At 44.4% G+C, this 20470-nt stretch overlaps 1 protein-coding gene across 1 annotated transcript in view; it reads left to right on the top strand.

The window, feature by feature from the left end:
* skap2 (src kinase associated phosphoprotein 2) overlaps positions 1–18813 on the top strand; it is a 70889-nt gene extending 52076 nt beyond the window's left edge. The window contains exons 10-13 of the mRNA XM_088929038.1: positions 1111–1182; positions 7120–7232; positions 16737–16839; positions 17065–18813. Of these exons, the coding sequence (XP_088785164.1) occupies positions 1111–1182; positions 7120–7232; positions 16737–16829 (278 nt within the window). The 3' untranslated portion in view covers positions 16830–16839; positions 17065–18813. The remainder of the gene's footprint in view (positions 1–1110; positions 1183–7119; positions 7233–16736; positions 16840–17064) is intronic.
* Positions 18814–20470: the final 1657 nt, after the last annotated feature.

Genomic DNA, 20470 nt, shown 5'->3' with positions numbered 1-20470 from the left:
TCATCCATTTGTTCAGGAAGACTGTAGAGCAGTTTTCTGCAAAGACAGTTCCAGTATCTCAGCACTTGTCGAATGGAAATAAAAATGTGGGACCATGTGTAGCTTTCAGTGATGTATCTGGAAACTTTGTGGTTCTCTTTACTACATGATAAGATTGTCTGCAAGGTCATCAATATTTCTACGGTGTGACAGTGTGCAGTGGGAGGCGCCGTGGTGAGCACCAGTAAAAGGTCAACGACCCTATCTGAGGGACAGAAGCACCAGTGTGAGGTTAACAGGGACCAAAAATAATACAAAAAGAGTGGAAAAAATGCAACAAGAAGTCAAAAAGAAAGAGTACCGCTGTGCTGTGTTATCTCCAGGCTGGGCTGACCCTATTTAACAGGGTCCAGTCTGGTGAGCAGGGGGCGTAAGGCAAGAACGAAACAAGGACTGTGTGTGTGTGTGTGTGTGTGTGTGTGTGTGTGTCTGTGTGTGTGTGAGCCTGCCCCAGTGAACGTGCGTGCTGAGACAGGCAAAAAGAAAAATAAACAGAAAAAGAAAACCTCACGTGGGTGCAATCCCCTCCAGGACTGTCGGTGTAAACTGCCCCCTTCCGGGGGTGCCCTGCTCGTGCCGTCGGGGGTGTCCAGTGTGCCTTTATAGGACCCGCCCAGCTGGACAACACAGGCGAGGCGCCGCCCTTCCGCCAGGGCTCCGCCTCCACACTGGACACGCCCCCACACTGGACACGCCCCCACAGCTTGGTGATGGATCTTCTTGTTCATCCCCAGCTTGTTCTTCTCTCAGCTATGATTCTGTCCAGCACATTCTCTCTCCTTCTTTACTTTTATAACAAGCTTCATAATCAAATATCATCATTATTGCCTGAAATATAAATAGGTAGCATTAATAACTTTGTGTCACTCATATGTGTTTTATTTATGTATACTGTAGTTCCATAAACAGGGCTGGGGCTGGGGTCCACACCCAGGGGAGACGAGACCCTGACAAAGCATTTTCAGTGTGGGAAACCTTAAAAACCTCTTTAGCTGTATCTCCTTCAGATTACCTGTAAAGGTAATAGAGTATTTCCAGTGAATTTACCGTTGTCTTTTTCACTGTCTGCAGAGGAAGACCTGCCTAATCCTCCTAAGAAAACACCAGAGGTTTCAAGCAAGCCTGTTGTTTCAAACGTGACAGGTAATGAAATCAAGTCTTTACTTTCTTCTCCTGTGTTCAGACTGTACTCCCCTTCCCAGCAGCCTTCCTGTTTGAAAATCCTCTTAATCTGCCTAACTAAAATCCTGTGTGAACTGTGTTCTTTAAGTGTCAGGGAAAAGACCTCCTTATTTAGGATACACAGAACCCACTTGAGAGGGCTTTACAAAGTAAGCCAATTTATACAAGTTATTCCTTGCTGAATTACTTTGTAATGACTCAATTAGCTTTCATTTCTGCACAAAGGAGATTTGGCTGCATAAATTAGCTAACCATCATCGGGAAAGTGTCACCGCCGAAGGACAGTTTATAAATACAACACACAGTTGCTGTCACACCTATAAGAGTGTAATATAGACATCTTTGTATACTTTGTGGTTGAGCAGAACAGACTTCTGCCATTCAGAGTCTGACAGGGGACAAGGGGGAGCCCAGGGGACCAGCAACGCAGACGTCTCTGAAAAGGTCAACTTGACACAAGCTCTCACCATCGACCCACCACTCTGTCTGCTTTGATAAAAATCAGATAAACTTAAGACCGCTAATTGATCCGCGGCCTGTTTAAATGTTGGCCGTGCATATCTTCATTGCATATGATTATCACGAAAAGCAAATGAAGACCTAGGTGAGAAGCACAGAGGAAGAAAAAGGCTGTTGACAGCAGGATAAAAATGGGAACAGGACATAGATTCACAGGAAGACGTTAGGGGAAGAAATGCTCTTATCTGCCTCTGCCTGCCAATTGGCCTGTGAACTAATTATCAGAAACGAAAATCCTGCAGGGGAAAAGAAAATATCTGCACGCGCTCCAGTCTCATCCTCTGATCCACTGGGGTTCTGGTCCTCTGTGTTTCCAAGGGCGGCTAAAAACAAGGCTCGTGCGTGTTCTCCAGCTCAAGGATGCACCACTACAGATAAGGCAGGCTTTACTGGACAGGGCCCGAGGAGAATATCTGCTTCTTATCAGCACTTTGCCCTTCCCTGCTGCCCTGTGCCTGTCCAGGCAGGGCTGGCCATTGTATCAGAGCTGTGTCCTGGGAGGAAGTGTTGTCTGGGTCTCCTTCCCCTCGTAGGTACCAAATACATCACCCCAGCCAGGCTGTCAGAGAGGGTGGACACAGGCGGAGCTGGCAGGAAGCAGCATTTCAGAGCTCCTTCTGCTGTGACATGTGGACAGGAAATTGAGTGCTGTGCTCAGGAAGACCCCCCTGACAGGAAGTCCTAAACAGGTTGCCGCGAGGGGGGGGAGAGGGGGTGCAGGGGGGTGTGTATGAGTTTCCCACACAGGAAGCCATCCCTGGGCCAGCTAGCCTTGTAGCTTTCAGAAGCACACATCAGCGAGCTGATATGATTTCATTAGCGCAAATCCGTTTAGTTTCTTGGCTGGTGGCACAGATCCATGACGTTTCAGCATGAAGACTGGAGGAGTAAGGGCTTGTTTGTGTGATAGAAGGTCTTGTTCTCCTTCTTGTTGTGATTTTTATTTTGAGGGAGTATTATTTTATAAGTTGAAGGCATAAAAATCCCATTTCAAATAGTTTAATTTAAAAGACAAGAAAATAGTGATCTGTTACTTTTTAATGAAACTGAATTAGAATTAGGATTTGCTGTGAGCCCCTCAGTGGTGTTGTTGCAGTCTGTGGGGCTGTAGAGCTCACTGAGAGCTGGGCTCACTCTCCAGCCCTGCTGTGAACTCCCAGGTGCTGGACTGGGAGCCTGACTGCCAGCAGTAGTTTTCACCTCATCTGTTCAGAACTAACCTTTGTCCTCTGGGAGACAGTTAACTTTGTAATACAAGTACCCTGGTTCACAAGTAGTGTGCGAGGTTGACAAGATGATTTCTTTCTTGCTGGGCAGTTCCTGACATGAACTTCTCACCTCTCACAAGAATGCTAGAATATATTTCACTCCCTTTTATGCACTTCAGACTACTGCATGTAAAATCAATTACAACAGCAAATGTTTGCTTTCTAAGGGAGTAAACATACTGTATTTCTTAAAATCTCCCCGCTATTTGAAGAGATTATTATTTTGTCATGCCAAGCCTAATTATGAAGTCCTTGGATACAAAGAAAGTATTTATGTATGAAGTATTTACAGTATGTTTCATTTGATTATCCCTTGATCAGATGAGATGTTAATCCAAGACCCTGACTCCTTTCCCGGTTAAAACCAACTCTGGGCTGAACAGCCTGGCCTCTCTGAAGCTCCTCTGGTTTCTCTCTCCTGCCCTGATCTGCTGTGCACTGCAAGTTCAGTGTGGCACTTCAGTACTCCAGGGGTGGGTGAAGTGAGTCACCTACCATATGTGAAGTCCTTCCGGATGAAAAGTGCTATATAAGTGCAAATCGTATTATTCTAGTTCTTATAATAACAGTTATTGCAAATGATGTTCGGCCAAGGTACTGATTTATTTCTCCTGGAGTCCAGTCCTGAGGATACCGACAGCTGTCATGTATTCCTTAGAGATCAAAGCCACCTATTCCAGTGAGGAATGAAACTGGAAATCCAGTTAGCCGACAGCCTCACTCTCGGAGAGTTCCTCTGCCGCACGACTCAGCAGGGCAGCTGAAACCCAGAACTCACAGACAGGGTAGATTCAGTGATTTCAGTGATTGCTTTTCAATGACACAATGAAAATAGCCCAGGGTTTATTGCTGTTCTGGAATGGCTCACTTTTATTCAGGTCATAAATGTTTCTTGTATGTTGTCAGATGTTCTCTGTTGTTCTGTGAAGGGCTTTTACATACAGTATACTAGACGGGTGAAAATCCCTTATGCATGCTTAGTGTAAGTATTAGTATGAATAATGTTAGTAAACAACTTCTTTGAATTTGGTCTTTAAACATCTTCCTTTTTTCAACCCCATTTTTCCCCGTTATATATCTTAATTAAAACCTATCAACGTGTACTTTCATATTTCATTTTATTAGTGAAACATTACAGGGCCTCTGTTGCCTAAATTTACCTGGCAGCTGCTTTAGAGACAGTGGGATCTGTTCGTACAACGTGAGTAATCACAGTGGAACTGCACATAATGAAATTACAGATTATCAAGGGGGCTTGTCTATTATAAAATTACTAATTTAGCATTTCTTATCATAGTAAATCCTTTCACTCTTTTTCTGCCAGACATACCTAATTCTGAACCTCTTCAGAAATAACAGATATTGATTCATGGGATTCACACCAGTGAATGGAAATCATGTCCATTTCAGCAGAGAAAAAATGAGTAAAGATTAGAGTGCTGTAGTCTGTTGGTGATGTAGCTTTTCTATGCCTTCTGAGGATTTTGAAATCCTGCTGTATCACAGTCTAAGAAACTTAAAGAGGTAGTTTTATTAAAGTCTCAGTACCTGTTTGTGTGCAGAGTTTGAAATTGAATGTATGGCTGCAGCGTTAAAACAGAGGGGTACCGTCAGCTCTGGGGTGGAGCACACATGACCTGATCTGGGGTGTGGTTGTTCCTCAGGCTGGGGGTGTCGCTGTCGCTCAGGGAAGGGCCTGACCCCTCCAGGCCAGGAGAGCTCCAGCACTGCTGCTGTACGAGCCCATTCGGCAGCTGATCAGTGCAGAATCAAGTCTGTGCTCTAGTCACTGTTTTCTGAGCCTTTCAGTCCCAGTGCTATTGCCTCTATGCACCTGTAAAGCTGTAATCCACCATCTGAATTCTGAGCCAGATCTGCTACTGAGATCTGTTTTACTTTGTGTTTTTGAATGACTTGTTTGATAGAGCTATATACTGAATGTATCACTGATTTAAATAAAACCCAGTAGTTTTACAAACTGGACGTGGCAACAGTTCAAAAGACCTTGTTCGAAATAGGCAGCTGGGCCTTAATCATCTTTCATTCCTTCTGTGCGACGCCGTCGCTCAATCTGCTCATTCAGTCAATGGTGCAAAAACAAATGAACTTGAGTGCGACATCACCTTTATTTACGTTTCAATTAAGATGCGTCTTTAGCACAGAAACTGCAGACACGTCAGATTATTTTTAAATGCTAGGAAGTCTAAACTTCTTCAGACCGTGCTGACTTTGCCCAGCCTGAATGTGAACTGTTTTGCTGCAACATTTTCTCCACTCAGAATGTCTCAGAATATTGAAGGAACTGAGGAGCTACACTGGAGCTAAAGAGAAGAAAAGACCGAAGTTCAGGATGCAGTGGCACACAGATACAGTATGCCCATGTTAATGTATCACACACACTTTAAAGTACATGACATGTGCAAGTTGTCTGCAGGTTTTCCTGTTTGGAATGAGGCTCTGAGTAAAATCCTGACGGTGTAATTGAGTTGCTCCTTCACCATGTTGGCTCCTCGAAGAATGATTGTAACGGCCTCCCTGCTTGTCACAGCACAACCTGTCGCTGTTCTTGAAGCAGCAGGAAGTCTCTCCCAGGGGACACAGTCCTCAACAGGCCATTAAGGAAGAGGATCATAAACGTTTGTACCATAATGTGACAAACGGCCGATTTGCAGTAGTGGCCTGATTATAATGACCGTCAGCTGTGGCAGCTGTATTTCAAGCATAATGTGATTCCATGTATATGAGTGATTCTTTTAGATGCAGCAAGTGTTTCTTAGCAGTCATTTTTGACAGTGGTAATTGCTGAATTAGCCAGGTTTGGAATAAAATATTTCTAAAAGCAAAAGGTTTGTGGGGTAAAAAAAAGGAAACTGAGCTTTCATGCAAAAAATGTAGCATGATGTCACGTAACCTCCGTTACTTCTAAATCCTCGGATGTAACAGCGAAATGAAATTATTGTGCAGGAAAATAAATAATCCAGAGGCTCGGAGCTGCTCCTGCTGCCTCAGCCTGCAGCCACGTTTCCACACGGAGTGAGCAAACAGGTCTGGTGCTGCCTGCTGCTGGCCAGCTCCATCAGCGCAGGGCAGCTCCCTGATCTGCACCGGCCGAGCACAGCAGAGCACACCACACCAGACCCCCAGTTAGACCACTGAGCCCCAGTTAGACCTCTGAGCCCCAGCTAGACCTCTGAGCCCCAGTTAGACCACTGAGACACTGGTTAGACCTCTGAGCCCCAGTTAGACCACTGAGACACTGGTTAGACCTCTGAGCCCCCAGTTAGACCTCTGAATCCCCAGTTAGACTACTGAGCTCCCAGTTAGACCTCTGAGCCCCAGTTAGACCACTGAGACACTGGTTAGACCTCTGAGCCCCCAGTTAGACCACTGAGCCCTGAGGTAGATGACTGCACGTGCTGGAAGTCATCTTGATGAAGTCATTTCTTTTCGCAGCAGATCTAGGGGGGCAGTGGGAGTCTCTCGGCCCGGGGCTGCAGGTCCACAGTGATGGGTCAGAGCCCTCCGGCACCCAGGAACAGCTGGTCACCCCAACTCCAGGGCTGCAGTGCAGGGCGGGGCCGCTTGTGTGTGCCTCTCAGTTTTCCTTGTGATTGTCGATTGTGAATGAGCCTTCAGCGTGAAGAACGAATTGTGTTTCCTGTCCTCAGGGAAGTCTCCTGGAAGAGCAGCTACCTGCTTCATAGAACATGCTTCTTTCCTCATTAGGACTGGAAAAATAAGCACAGTTTGCTGTCATCATATCCGTCCGTATCCTATCATTTCATTCCTTCAGGATCTATGATGTCTCCCTTTAAAATCCCATGTTTCTTTTGTTTAGAGGGCCGTAACATTACGGTAACAGATCTTTATACTGGGTGATATCGGAAGGTTGTGAAAAAAATATATTCAATGGAGGTGACCTTTGAAAAGGTGAAGAGTTCTAAATTATCTTTTTTTTAAAAAATCCATCGCAGGCATTGCCGTTTAAATGGAAATGTGTTCTCTATGGCTGGGGTGGAGGATGGGGGTGTAAGAAATTTTAGTTGTTTGAAAGAATTAAAAATCGTAAGTCTCCCAGCTGTGTATCATTCGTCTTTATCTTTATTTCTAGTGAACAAGAGCACAGACTACAAGAGCTACTACCAAGGCCTGTGGGACTGCACGGGGGACCAGCCGGACGAGCTGTCCTTCAAGCGAGGGGACGCCATCTACATCCTCAGCAAGGTAACCAGGCGCGCCGTCAGCCCGGAAACTGGCTGTGGGAACAGCGGGATGGGAGGAGATGAGAGGAAAGGAGCCACCGTCTGCGTTACTGCAGCAGGGCCGGGGAGCCGTGTTGGGACCTGAGATCGGCCCACACGGTGCCGGCATTTTCCCACTCTTCTCTCTCGGGGCCGCTTCTCACACCTGTGTGACACCGGCCTGCTGATCCTTCGTGTGCTGTTGCACAGCACCCGCGTGTCTGCTGAAACACACCCCAAACACACACCCCAAACACTTCCACAGCTGTAGCACACCCCAAACACACACCCCAAACACTTCCACAGCTGTAGCACACCCCAAACACTTCCACAGCTATAACACACCCCAAACACACACCCCAAACACTTCCACAGCTGTAGCACACCCCAAACACTTCCACAGCTGTAGCACACCCCAGACACACACCCCAAACACTTCCACAGCTGTAACACACCCCAAACACTTCCACAGCTGTAACACACCCCAAACACACCCCCCAAACACTTCCACAGCTGTAGCACACCCCAAACACTTCCACAGCTATAACACACCCCAGACACACACCCCAAACACTTCCACAGCTGTAGCACACCCCACACACTTCCACAGCTATAACACACCCCAGACACACACCCCAAACACTTCCACAGCTGTAACACACCCCAAACACACACCCCAAACACTTCCACAGCTGTAGCACACCCCAAACACACACCCCAAACACTTCCACAGCTGTAGCACACCCCAAACACACACCCCAAACACTTCCACAGCTGTAACACACCCCAAACACACCCCAAACACTTCCACAGCTGTAGCACACCCCAAACACACACCCCAAACACTTCCACAGCTGTAGCACACCCCAAACACACACTCCAAACACTTCCACAGCTGTAGCACACCCCAGACACACACCCCAAACACTTCCACAGCTGTAGCACACCCCAAACACACACCCCAAACACTTCCACAGCTGTAACACGCCCCAAACACACACCCCAAACACTTCCACAGCTGTAACACGCCCCAAACACTTCCACAGCTGTAGCACACCCCAAACACTTCCACAGCTGTAACACACCCCAGACACACACCCCAAACACTTCCACAGCTGTAACACGCCCCAAACACACACCCCAAACACTTCCACAGCTGTAACACGCCCCAAACACTTCCACAGCTGTAGCACACCCCAAACACTTCCACAGCTATAACACACCCCAGACACACACCCCAAACACTTCCACAGCTGTAGCACACCCCAAACACACACCCCAAACACTTCCACAGCTGTAACACACCCCAAACACACGCTCCAAACACTTCCACAGCTGTAACACACCCCAAACACACACCCCAAACACTTCCACAGCTGTAGCACACCCCAAACACACACCCCAAACACTTCCACAGCTGTAGCACACCCCAAACACACACCCCAAACACTTCCACAGCTGTAACACACCCCAAACACACCCCAAACACTTCCACAGCTGTAGCACACCCCAAACACACACCCCAAACACTTCCACAGCTGTAGCACACCCCAAACACACACTCCAAACACTTCCACAGCTGTAGCACACCCCAAACACACACCCCAAACACTTCCACAGCTGTAGCACACCCCAAACACTTCCACAGCTGTAGCACACCCCAAACACACACCCCAAACACTTCCACAGCTGTAGCACACCCCAAACACACACTCCAAACACTTCCACAGCTGTAGCACACCCCAAACACACACCCCAAACACTTCCACAGCTGTAGCACACCCCAAACACTTCCACAGCTGTAGCACACCCCAAACACACACCCCAAACACTTCCACAGCTGTAGCACACCCCAAACACACACTCCAAACACTTCCACAGCTGTAGCACACCCCAAACACTTCCACAGCTGCAGACAAAGTGTTGTTAGGAATCGTAAGCAGAGTGAATGTCAGATTCTACAGCACATGGAGGCAGAGCCGGTGGAAGTGTCTGGCATATCAGCGGGCTGAAAGATGTTTTATTGCCTTTACAAGGCTTTGATCTATGTGAGTAATTTTAGCAGGGGGGGTAGTGTGATTAGAGTGGTTCGACAACCACATCTGCGTGACACCGTATCGCCTCTGTGTGTCGGGTTTCTGGGCTCTGTTCGGAGGAAAGGGGAGAGAGAGGGGACAGAGAGGGGAGAGAGAGAGAGGCAGAAGGCTGCCTTTGAATAGTAACAATGAAAAAGAAGATCCAGATAATTTTCTCAAAAGCTTGCAGGAGACATTTCTGCTGCCCAATGAACTTCAAGTGAGCTCCCAATTGCTGCAAATTGGCACTGGCTTGTCCTGTTCAGGTTTATTGGCACTCTTGTGCATGAAGCTGATGTCAGATAGTGGAGATGCAGAATGGTAGGAAGACTGCATTGAGCTGCCTCAGAAGATTCGATTATCATTTGACACAGCGAAACTATTCTCTCAGTCGCGGTTTTGCTGTGAACTCTTCACCCTCAGTTCAATCTGCTGCACAGTCCCTGCATGCCATTATCTCAGTGGGACACGCGAACGATGGAAAACCGCAGACAGCGCGGATCTTTTCACATTCAACTGCGACATCTAGTGGCGGGAGAGGGGATTGGTTCTTGTGCGCGTTAGTGATTTAAAAGCTTCTGTTTATGTTCATTTCTCTTTTTCCTTTTTTTCTTTCTCAGTTGCTTGATAGATTGTGTAATTTATATCATAGTTTGAAATAATCTGAATCTCCTGCACAGGTTAAAGTTATTTTAATCGTATCATATCATGATCACTGGCTAAGAGCGACACCTTTTTTGTGCAGAAATTGCACAGGAAAACCATTTGAAATCATTCTTAATGAGCTTGTATTGTCATCCTTAAATCTGATGATTTCAGCAGCCTATTTATTTCAGCAATATCTGTAGGTGTTTCAGTACTGCTGTCGTAATTTCACCTTGGAAGTCTCTGTGGTGGCTTCAGTGAACAAAGCCTGAATTGTTAGAGGGGTTTTAATTACAGCAGAATATGAATCTTTCTCTAATAGCAGCCTTGACATTTGGAGTTCAGGCAGGACTCTGTTTTTTTCTGTGTTTTGGACTGTTTAGACGTAATGAGCAGTCCTGAAGGCGTGAAAGCTGGTTCCTATCTAGGAAGACATGTGGGTCAGGTTTACCGCCAGCAGAGAGCTCTACGACAGCGAGGACGTGTGATGATGTGTGACTTTAAACTAAGCAGAGAACATTTGCAAGCAATAGAGGCACAGTGGGCTTGTTTCACCTGCACCAGAAAGGCCTGCTGTGAAGGACAGCTTTTCCTTGGAAAAACCGCTCCAGCTGCTCCTCCGCAGGCCTGATCGCACGGGACGAGTCTGGGGCGCGGTGAAAACACAGTGAAAGTGCGACCGATCTGCTGCTCCTTGCACCAGCTTAGTTTTCCCCCTTCATAACCCTCCCATTTCACCCTGAATCTGGGGGAACTTGTACATCTCTTTGGGTGGCAGTGCTCTTCAGTACTGCTCAGTATTAATCTTTCTCCCATCGTCTTGGCGAGTCTGTGGCCCTCTTCATCGCCTCAGGGTGCACCAGCGGCGCCTGTCACTGGTGTCCCATCCCGCGATCTTACAGCAGCGACAGCTCAGAAACAGGAGTGCCCAGACCCCATCCCCATCTTCTACACATTGTGAAAATACATTTGCTTGTATGCCCTTGCCTTTAAAAAACGCTTAGTAATAGTAAGCTTGTTAAATAGAATTTCGCCCTCAGTAGTTACTGTAGGAACACTGAAAGCACTTCTCACAGGGTTGCTCTCTCAGCCTGGGCTCAGTTCAGACATGCAGCAGCTGGTTGTGCCTGAAGTGAGTACGAGTTCCAGCTAGCTGTCGTCTAGGCTTCTCCTCACAGGAGCTCTTCAGAACCAGGGGCGCGAGGAGGGTTTCAAAGGCTGCCGTACTTTATGTATTTAAAGTATGTGCATTTAGAACTGCTTGGATCATAGATAAGGACTGACAGCATAACAAGCGCACATATTTGAAAGATACAGAATTTAACTGGTCTGATTTAAAAATGGCTGCAGTGTTTTCCGACTATATTTAACAATGTATTGTTTTAAAATTGCTTGTTTTCTTGTTTAATATTTAACATTTAGGTTTTCTACCACTTTTTTTGTCTTTTTTCATTTTTTAAATCATTGAAAATAATCCACAATTATCCACAATTATTCAATACTGATGATTATTAATATTTTATGCACAGGAATAGATCTAGTTTTCTTATCTTAGACTGTCATCCAGAATATGATTGTTCTTGTAATAGTTTTTCTTTATCTCAGCTTCTCAATGAAAACTGCTTTAGAAAATTTAACATACAGAAGGATCACATAAGAAGTACACGTTTTGTAAAACTATATATTTCTAATGTAGTAGACTGTTTGGGGCTGTTCAGGTGACAGACTCCAAAAGCAGTGTAGGACAATGCCTGACATCCTGAGTTTCAGCAAGCCCTTCTGTATTGAGGAATACTGTATGTTTTTGGGGGGAGGAATCACAAATCTGGTCATTAAAATCTACTGGGGATATTTTTTCCAGTTCCTCCCCTACTCCCTCTGTGAGGAAAGTGGTTTTAGCTTCTTGTTGCACAAATTCACTTTAGAAAAGCTACACTCAGATCCGAACACTGTAGTGTTACATGCCCGAATATTCCTCATCCCTCAGCAGAGCGTTGTTAAATTGCCCCCCTGGGCAATTTATACTATAAAATCTCTGTACTGTAAAATTGAATTGCACAGGACAGGGTTAGAATGGGAGTGTTGTCTCTGTCTCTCCAAGCTGAGAAAGTGTCCTGCAGCTTGCTGTGCTGTCCTCAGTGCCGGGTCTCTGTCACAGTTCTCGCAGGAAGTCAGAGCGGCTCCCCTGGTTCCCGCCAGCGTGATCGTTACTGCAGAGCGTCCTCATTCGATTGGTTTCTACTAATCGTTCTCTTCAGACAGGGGACGACGGAGACAGATCTTTTCTTATGATCTTATGCATCTCGGTGTTTATTGCACTTTCCTAAAGCAGAGTCATTGAGCGCGTCTGAAGGCCCTGAGCCCAGTAAAAAGAGCTGGCCAGCACTGGCAGAATGCAGCTGCTGTGGCTCTGGTCCTTGTCCAGCAGAGGATGTGCCCCCAGGTGCCCAGAGCCGGGATTGAAGGGTGGGCGGCACACCGACTGGGACCCAGTGTCGCCATGGAAAACCGGTGCTGGGAAAAGCGCTGCAGAATGGAAGCTCTGTGCTCACTTCCTGGAGCAGCCTCATTAGGCTTTCCTGAGCACATTTCAGAAATGCCCAGACAGGGTGTGAAAGCTCCGAATGTGCCGTTCTCCACCGCTGTCTCTTAACTTTTCCTGACATCACGCTGGGGTCTCTGACAACTTTACTTTTAATTTGGACAAATTAGGTGTGCTAATTCCTGGTCCTGTAGGCTTGTCATTTCTGCAGCCTAGCGCAGCCTCTGGTTTTCCTCACAGCTTCAGCTTCCTGTTTGTGCTGAAATCTCACTTCAAAGATTTCTGCACTCTCCCCCTTGAAAGGCATCTCTTATGCTACAGGCTCTTGATGGGACGTGTCAGAGTTACACTGCAGTTTACAGTGTTTCATTACGTACTATTGCTGTTTGATTACTCGGGCTGTCAGCATGAATGTTACTCCAATTGAAAAAATAAAGTAAGAATTTACAAGTCTGTTGAATTTCCTGGTAAATATTTTTAAACGAGTTACAAGGGATGTTTTTAAATTGTTTTTATTTCATGTAATTAGGAATTTATAATGTCGGTGCACTCTAAAATTACTTTTAAACAATAACTTGACTTTTTTCACATGTAATTTAATTTTACATTTTTTTCTTTTTTATTAAAAGATATTCAAAATGGTTATTTAAATCATACGGAAAGGTAGCAGTAAGCCCGAGGTACATCTAAGCAAATTACCCCTGGAGGTGACTTTTTACCTGGAGTTTGATTTTGCATTGTAGATGTCGTCCGTCTCCCTCTGCCAGGTTTACAGGCTGGCACACAGTAGGTTTGTATTGTTTTCCCATAAAGATTTTCTCATTGTGTTTTACTGTAACCAGCACAGTATCTGAAAGGTCTAGAGAATTGTAGATTTCCAGCTCACACACCACACAAGGAGAAGGTGTGCACTGAGAGTTCGGATGAGCCAGTGTGTTTGTGTCTGACGAGCTGGTCTCGAAGTCATGGGTTCCCCAGAACAACCAGGCCCCAAGCTATAAAAGCATCGGTTGTATTTCTTATTTACCGTATGTGGTGTTTGCCTGCTTCTAATATTTTCACAGATAATGGTTCTAACTATAATTAAAGACTGAAAACTGTCTTGTAGCGTTACCAGCCAGTTTTTTTTTCGCAAATCATTTTTGGGAAAGAAAAAAGTTGTGGTTCAATGAATTACCAATAATGGATAATCGAATGAAAACTTAGAAAACATCTTATTTCTTAAAGAGTCACATTAATTTTGAAAAGGCCACTCATCACCTGCAAAATATTTTATAATATATTGTATGATTTTTATGCTCTGAGGACATAATGGTGAAACATACTACAAGTTGGGGTGTGTAATTGTTACGATCAAGTTAGCGAAGGCTCTGCTGCAGTCGAAGTGTGGATCAGCAAAGCCCATGATGCTGCACAGCTGGGCACTGTGATCTGCAGTCTGCGGATCTGTAGGCTTTGTGATTTTTCTGTCTCTTGCGTAAAATCAATGGGTATATTTTCATGTTCCTAGATACCACTTTTTACATAGAGGAAATACACCAGCAGTAAACTCATGTGTAGCTGCTCCTCTGGCGAGAGGGAATCTGAGCTTTAATAAACCTGCCGCTGTCAGATGCAGAAATAACCCAGTAACCACATAATGTGCTCTTACAGTGCATGAGTGATAGAAAATAATTACATATCCTGCGAAAGGAGGTAATATGTCTGATAAATTGACGAGTCCTATTTCCTGTAGATTAAAGGACTCTATATTGCTTTATTAATTTCACTGATGTCATTCTTACACACTGATGTGTAGGATCTTTGCTTACTGAAGGAAGCCAGATGGCTGATACATAACAGCACTCCTGTACAAGGGAAGATGGGTAAGATATGGTGCTGTACAGGCAGAGGAGGCAAGTTTTTCTGTTTTTATATCGATGAGGTTATCTTACTCAGGCCTGCCTGGTACTCTCAGTGGTCTACTGTTAGTCCCCGACCTGAGACCCTACCCCACTTGTCCACTTAAACAACCGCTGAGCCGTCAAGCACAGTTTGTAGTCTTTTCAACAAACATTGAAAAAGACACCAACGACTGTTGACTGAGAGTTAAATGTCATTATTGTGAAAGGATAAAGATTTTAGGCCTAACATTTTATCATTTTTGAAAAACTAATTTAGGTGACTAGGCGACTTTTTTGCGGTGATTTGAATGATTTGCATGAAGTCTGTGGTTTCTGTTTGTTTAAACCACACATAATACCTGTGCAACAGAGAGCCGTGATACTCCTCGAGCTCCTCTGACCCAACAGCTAGCAGTGACTCTTTCTCACAGCGCAAGTATCAGGCCACGTTCCTGCACGTCTGCCACTCACCTGTCCTTTAAGGGAAAAGGCTGGGTTTTTAAGAGGAATCGATACCCTGAATTTATCCTGAAGCTGGATAAAGATTTACTTATCATTTTAATGCCAAGAGACAAGCTTCATAATAAAACAAAATGAAATACAAATTGAAAACAGGCTCTGCAAGACGCTGAATGGTGCTGTAATGCATTAAGACTCCATACCTGGTCGCCGTCCAAACCGTCTCAGTGTTTGCTATTTTAACATTTCGGCAGTGGGGTGTAATGGGTTTAACTGGAGTCCGTGTTGCTCTTGGGGCCATGCAGAGAACAGCAGCGATCCAGCCTGGGCTGCAGAGCGGAGGTGGTGATCGTGCCCGCCAGCTCCAGAGGGCCTCTCTGTGCCAGCTGTATGAGGGAAAGCAGCATGTCTAAACCCAGTGCAGGTTTTAAAGCCCACTGTCTGAACGCCTCCTCATCTCAAGCCACATGAGCGCCAGTGATGCCCTGAAGACAGACGCGCGGGCTGCTGCATGTGTGCTGTGCCCACTGTCTCACATGGCGCTGGTTTGCACTCACAGTGCAGGACACACCGGGCACTCCCCCTCCCCCCCCCCACCTGGTGGCTGATCTGTCCAGGACACACCGGGTGCTACAGGCGGCTCCCCCTCCCCCCCCTGCTCTGTCCAGGACACACCGGGTGCTACAGGGGGCTCCCCCTCCCCCTCCCCGCTCTGTCCAGGACACACCGGGTGCTACAGGGGGCTCCCCCTCCTCCCCCTGCTCTGTCCAGGACACACCGGGTGCTACAGGCGGCTCCCCCTCCCCCCCCTGCTCTGTCCAGGACACACCAGGTGTTACAGGGGGCTCCCCCTCCCCCTCCCCACTCTGTCCAGGACACACCTGGTGCTACAGGGGGCTCCCCCTCCCCCTTCCCACTCTGTCCAGGACACACCGGGTGCTACAGGGGGCCCCCTGCTCTGTCCAGGGCTCACATCCTGTCTGCTCTCCATCATTTTCCGATGCCCGGCTGGCGAGAGAGGTGGTTTTCATTTGCAGGCTTTACTAAACACTGTTCATGCAGGTTGTGCTTTTAACTGGGGTGAAGAGATACTTCACTTTTTTAAAGCACTTCAGAACATTGATCTCTTAATATTTCTTGGAAGGGGCTCTGTTGCTAGTTCTTTCGGAGATGCTGCATGGTTCAGTCAGGAAGATGTCTGCCTCGTGTGTTCACCAGTGTTAAATAATCAGGCTCAGCCTGGCATGTAGTAGCTAAGTAATCTGTTCTTGATTATGGTCTGCTCATGCTGACCTTGAGAGAATCTCTGCTCCACTAGGGAACACATGTTCTTCATTAACATGATATCTGCGGCTCTGCTCAGTGCTCTCTCCCTGTGCATTTTATAGCATCTGAATGCAGAACAGGGTTGAGCATATTTGTTTTTCAGGTGGAGACTGTGGGAGATTCATACAAACAGGAATCTCTTTTCAGATAAGATAAAAGGGAAGATGCTACATTAAAGCTTTTTTCGGAATCAATTGTTTTTCACTCACTGGCAACAGCTGGTTCTTGAAAAAAAATGTCTCCTGCTAAAGTAAAAAAGAAGTGAAACAGACTTTTGGGTGTGTTTTTCAGTCTGTTTGGGAAGAGTAGGCATTTCGAAATAAATGGTTTGAGTGTGGCATGCCAGATTTCGCTCATTTGGTTCACTAGTGTTACTGACTCAACAGTGGTTCAACACAATGTGCCCTTTAAAAAAACAGAAGCCAGATTACAAGTCAGCAATTTAAAAAAAATAATACACTGTGAAATGCGAGCGAGCGCCAGCCTGTTCTGGACAGCTTGGTGTTCTGTGGGTTCTGGCTGTGTGAGTGTTGAAAGGCGGACTGTTCTTCCCACAGGAGTACCAGAGTTTCGGATGGTGGGTTGGAGAGGCGAAGGGCTGTATCGGCATTGTGCCCAAAGCGTATTTAACAGAGATGTACGATATATAAGGCAGCTCCGGTAAGTATGTTTGAATCCTGCTCTTCTGTTAGAAACAACCACTGCTTATGGCCGCACAGGAGACCGCTGTGCTGCTGTACAGCATGACGCTGCCAGCTGGATGGCCTGTCCCACCTGCACATCGTCTGCGGTCCATTTGATCTGTGCATGTCTTTTTCAGACGTTTTTAATGTTGTGTCTAACCTGCCGTGACGTTGCTGCTAAAGATATGAATATTGTTGGCAGAGCGACGTCAGGAGTGGAGCCGCCCGGGTCTGGACCGGACGCACCGCTGCAGGGGCTCCTGGGACGTCCTGCCTCCTGAGCTGGGCCTCATCACACCACACGTCCGCTGTGAGATTTCTGCACTGCGCCACTTATCTTCCCCCAGAGAAAGGGACGGTACTATTCCTGTAACATGTTGCTCATGAAATTCATTCAAATGCATCAGCTGTCAATCTTGATGAGCTCAAGCAGAGCCGGTTAGCTTGAAAGCATCAGCCTGCATATAATCCGGATTTCATCTCTTTACAAGTATTGTTTTTCGGGTCATATTGAAATGAGATACAGTAAAATTTACATCTTTTGGCATAAGATATAAAAATCATTTCTATTTATTTTTGAATGCTTGCTAAACAGATAATTTAGTGCCATTTGTTCTTTAAACCATTTTGTTTTCTCTCCAGCTTCTTCTCACAGAGTATCTCTTCAGTGTCTTTTTAAAATAAAGCTTCTTGTTGGATTCTGTGAAATGGTTGCTAATGATTTGCTCGGCAAGTGATTTTTTTATCAATAAACACTCAGCTCAAGGAGCAGTGTGTGACTGTGAGTGACGATTTCGGGTGTCCATGTGCTGCATCAGCTTTTTGAAACAACAGAATTCAACACTAGGTGGCAGCAGAGGTCCAGTCCTGATTTGTCTCTGGGTTTCTCCTCCTGACAGTGACCCTTCCCAGCCTGCTTTGTGTCTGTCCTGCTCCTCCAGGAGGCGGGGTGTCAGTCAAGGAAAATATCATGCTAAAATCCTTTTTAATCGTTTTCTTATATTACACAGCTCGGTTGTGAGTGACACAGTTTGACTCTTCTTTTTGCACCTCAGCTTGGTTTTTAGCTTCTCAGAAAAATGAGCCATAGCTCTCTTAAGGATTTTACTTTTTAATATGGTATATTTGACATATAAAATAAACTTTATATAGCACAAATATAATAGCAGTACAATTATAATAAATAAAGGTTCAGAAAGCCCCCAAATTAAAGTAATTTGAGGTTTAGTTCACATTATCACACGCATAGTCCTCAGAGTTAAATTACACTTTTAAAAACCTATTTCCACATAAAATCATTTAATATAATGTTGATATTATACAGTATATACAAAACATTAATGACAAAAACAAAGAAGTCAGGAGGGCATCCTGTTTTTATATTTTCGCTTGTCTGTCCACGACAGGTTTTGACTCAATGGTTAAACAGATCTTTTAAGAATCGTTATTTAAAAAGTTGCACAATTTCCTTACTCAAAAGTAACATTAATATATATTTTGTTTCAAATCATAATTTATTCAGAAGACTTTGAAAATACATACCTGAAGCACATGACTGCGTTTCATTTCATTTACCAGCATTTCTGTGATGGTGTATTTGACAACGTCCACAGTCATTTACGAACTGTTTCATTCCATTAGCTGGTGTATAATAGTGCACATAGTAATTACGCACATATCCAGACTGAGCAAGCAACCTAAATGGAAACTATATTAGAAAGATTAAATTTGATAGTCCTATGGTATTAAACCAATAAATTGAAATTAAAATGAAATACATATATATATTATCAGCCTTGGTTCCTCTGAACAAGGTATTGTTAATGTTTTTGTTTATTGCATAATAATTCCTTTTATTCCTTCCACATAAATCTGTGCCTTTTTCCTCCATTGTGTTTTAAGGAATGATTGTAGAGATAATTATAACGGAATAAAGTCAATAATGAATCGCTTTCCACCTTGTTATTTTTGTGTACTCAGAATCTGTCACTAAATCTTGTAATAATGTTCCACCCTGCAAATTTTTAAGGTTCAAATAAAGTTTAATTGTTTGCAAACTGTTAAAATGCTAATAATTCAACAGCCTGCTGTGTAACTAATGAAATTACTTTATGATTAATTTGAAAAATAGAGAGTTGATTGTAGTAATTAAACAAAACAAGGTGAAGTAAATGATTCTAATGCCATCTGGCCCCTAAACTGAACCAAAATAAATTAAATGGTGCCATCAAGTAAATTTATTTAGGGAAATAAAGATATTGTAATAGAATCATTGTAGGGATTGTGACAATGTTGTGAATTACCAGAGGAGTCATTTGGGGGGAGTTTAGACTAGATTTCCTGTTTTGTGCTTTGGAATATCATTGTTCATTCCATAGGCAAAACATGGAGCACATGTTTGAATCGCTGTGTTGCAATGGTTTTGTTTTAATATGTTACTTTTTATTTGAAGGTGGTGCGTTTTTGGGGGGTATTCCTTTTACCTCTGTCCTCAAAGATCAATGAAAGGGAACTGTTTGTTTTTATCTCTTAATGTTAAATTCAAACAGTGTCTTCTTACGCAGCAAAAAGAGAACAATTTGATCAACTTGAGTTTTTTATGTGCTTGTGGAATTGTTTGTTTAAAGGATTAACTCAGAATAATGAACAACTGGCACTGTAGAACACTTTTAAACTACCTACTTTGAAAGACATGAAAGAAATTGAGTGAAATGCGTGTCTTACCAAGAACAAAGCACTATTAATGTGTTTGCTTGTGGCTCTTAACGATCTAAATATCTCAAAATCTGTGCCTTTAAGGAGGCTTTTGCTGAAAATACAGAGCTGTCATTAAGTCGTCCTGGTCTGAACAATCCAAAATACCCCCTAGCTCTATTCACAATCAGCTCCTTCATGATGACAAGCCAGTGCAGAAGGAGTTAAATGTAAATTGTGTAACAAATTGGCTATATAATGTGGCACAATATTCCGAAATGAAGTGTAACATATTTAGTAGAAAATAAATTGTTAGCTTCAGAACTGTGTGTTATGCATTCAATCAGTTTGCATGTCTTCTCTTCAAAACTCTTCATCATCTTGACAAGAGCCATTTATATTGTTATTACGATTTTACATCTTTTCAGCCAAAGACAGGAAAGTGTCTTTGGTATTACTTCTTTGTTGTCAGTGTTGAACACAACAAACAGGCAGTGGTGTGCTTCGCTTTTCAACCACTTCTGTTTCTCTTTGGAAGTATTCAGTCTTTAAACCTATTGAACTGACCTTCCTTGTGTCCATTTCATTCTTCTCCCACTTTTTGAAAATTATGCAATAAATAATTATCATATATTTGATCAATCGTAAATTAGAATGCATTTATATTTATACAAAGAAAAGCTGCATTTCTGTAGACGACGAATAATAGTAATAATGTTCATCGGGCAGACCACTTAGCAAGCTTATTTTAGATGTTGAAGTGCGAGGCTTTTTCTAGAACATAAGGCAAAGCAGACAAGTGAGAAAACATGCACACAGTGAGCACAAAATCTACCAGAGAGGCCCTCAGAATTATCCTATTAAGCCTGAGTCACGTCACTGACATCTGCGGCTGTAACTGACATTATGGGTGA

Source organism: Atractosteus spatula, chromosome 12, assembly GCF_055471065.1.
Source record: "Atractosteus spatula isolate fAtrSpa1 chromosome 12, fAtrSpa1.hap1, whole genome shotgun sequence".
Taxonomy (NCBI): domain Eukaryota; kingdom Metazoa; phylum Chordata; class Actinopteri; order Semionotiformes; family Lepisosteidae; genus Atractosteus; species Atractosteus spatula.
The sequence above is the reverse complement of the archived record's forward strand: the minus strand, read 5'-3'. Positions and strand labels throughout refer to the sequence as shown.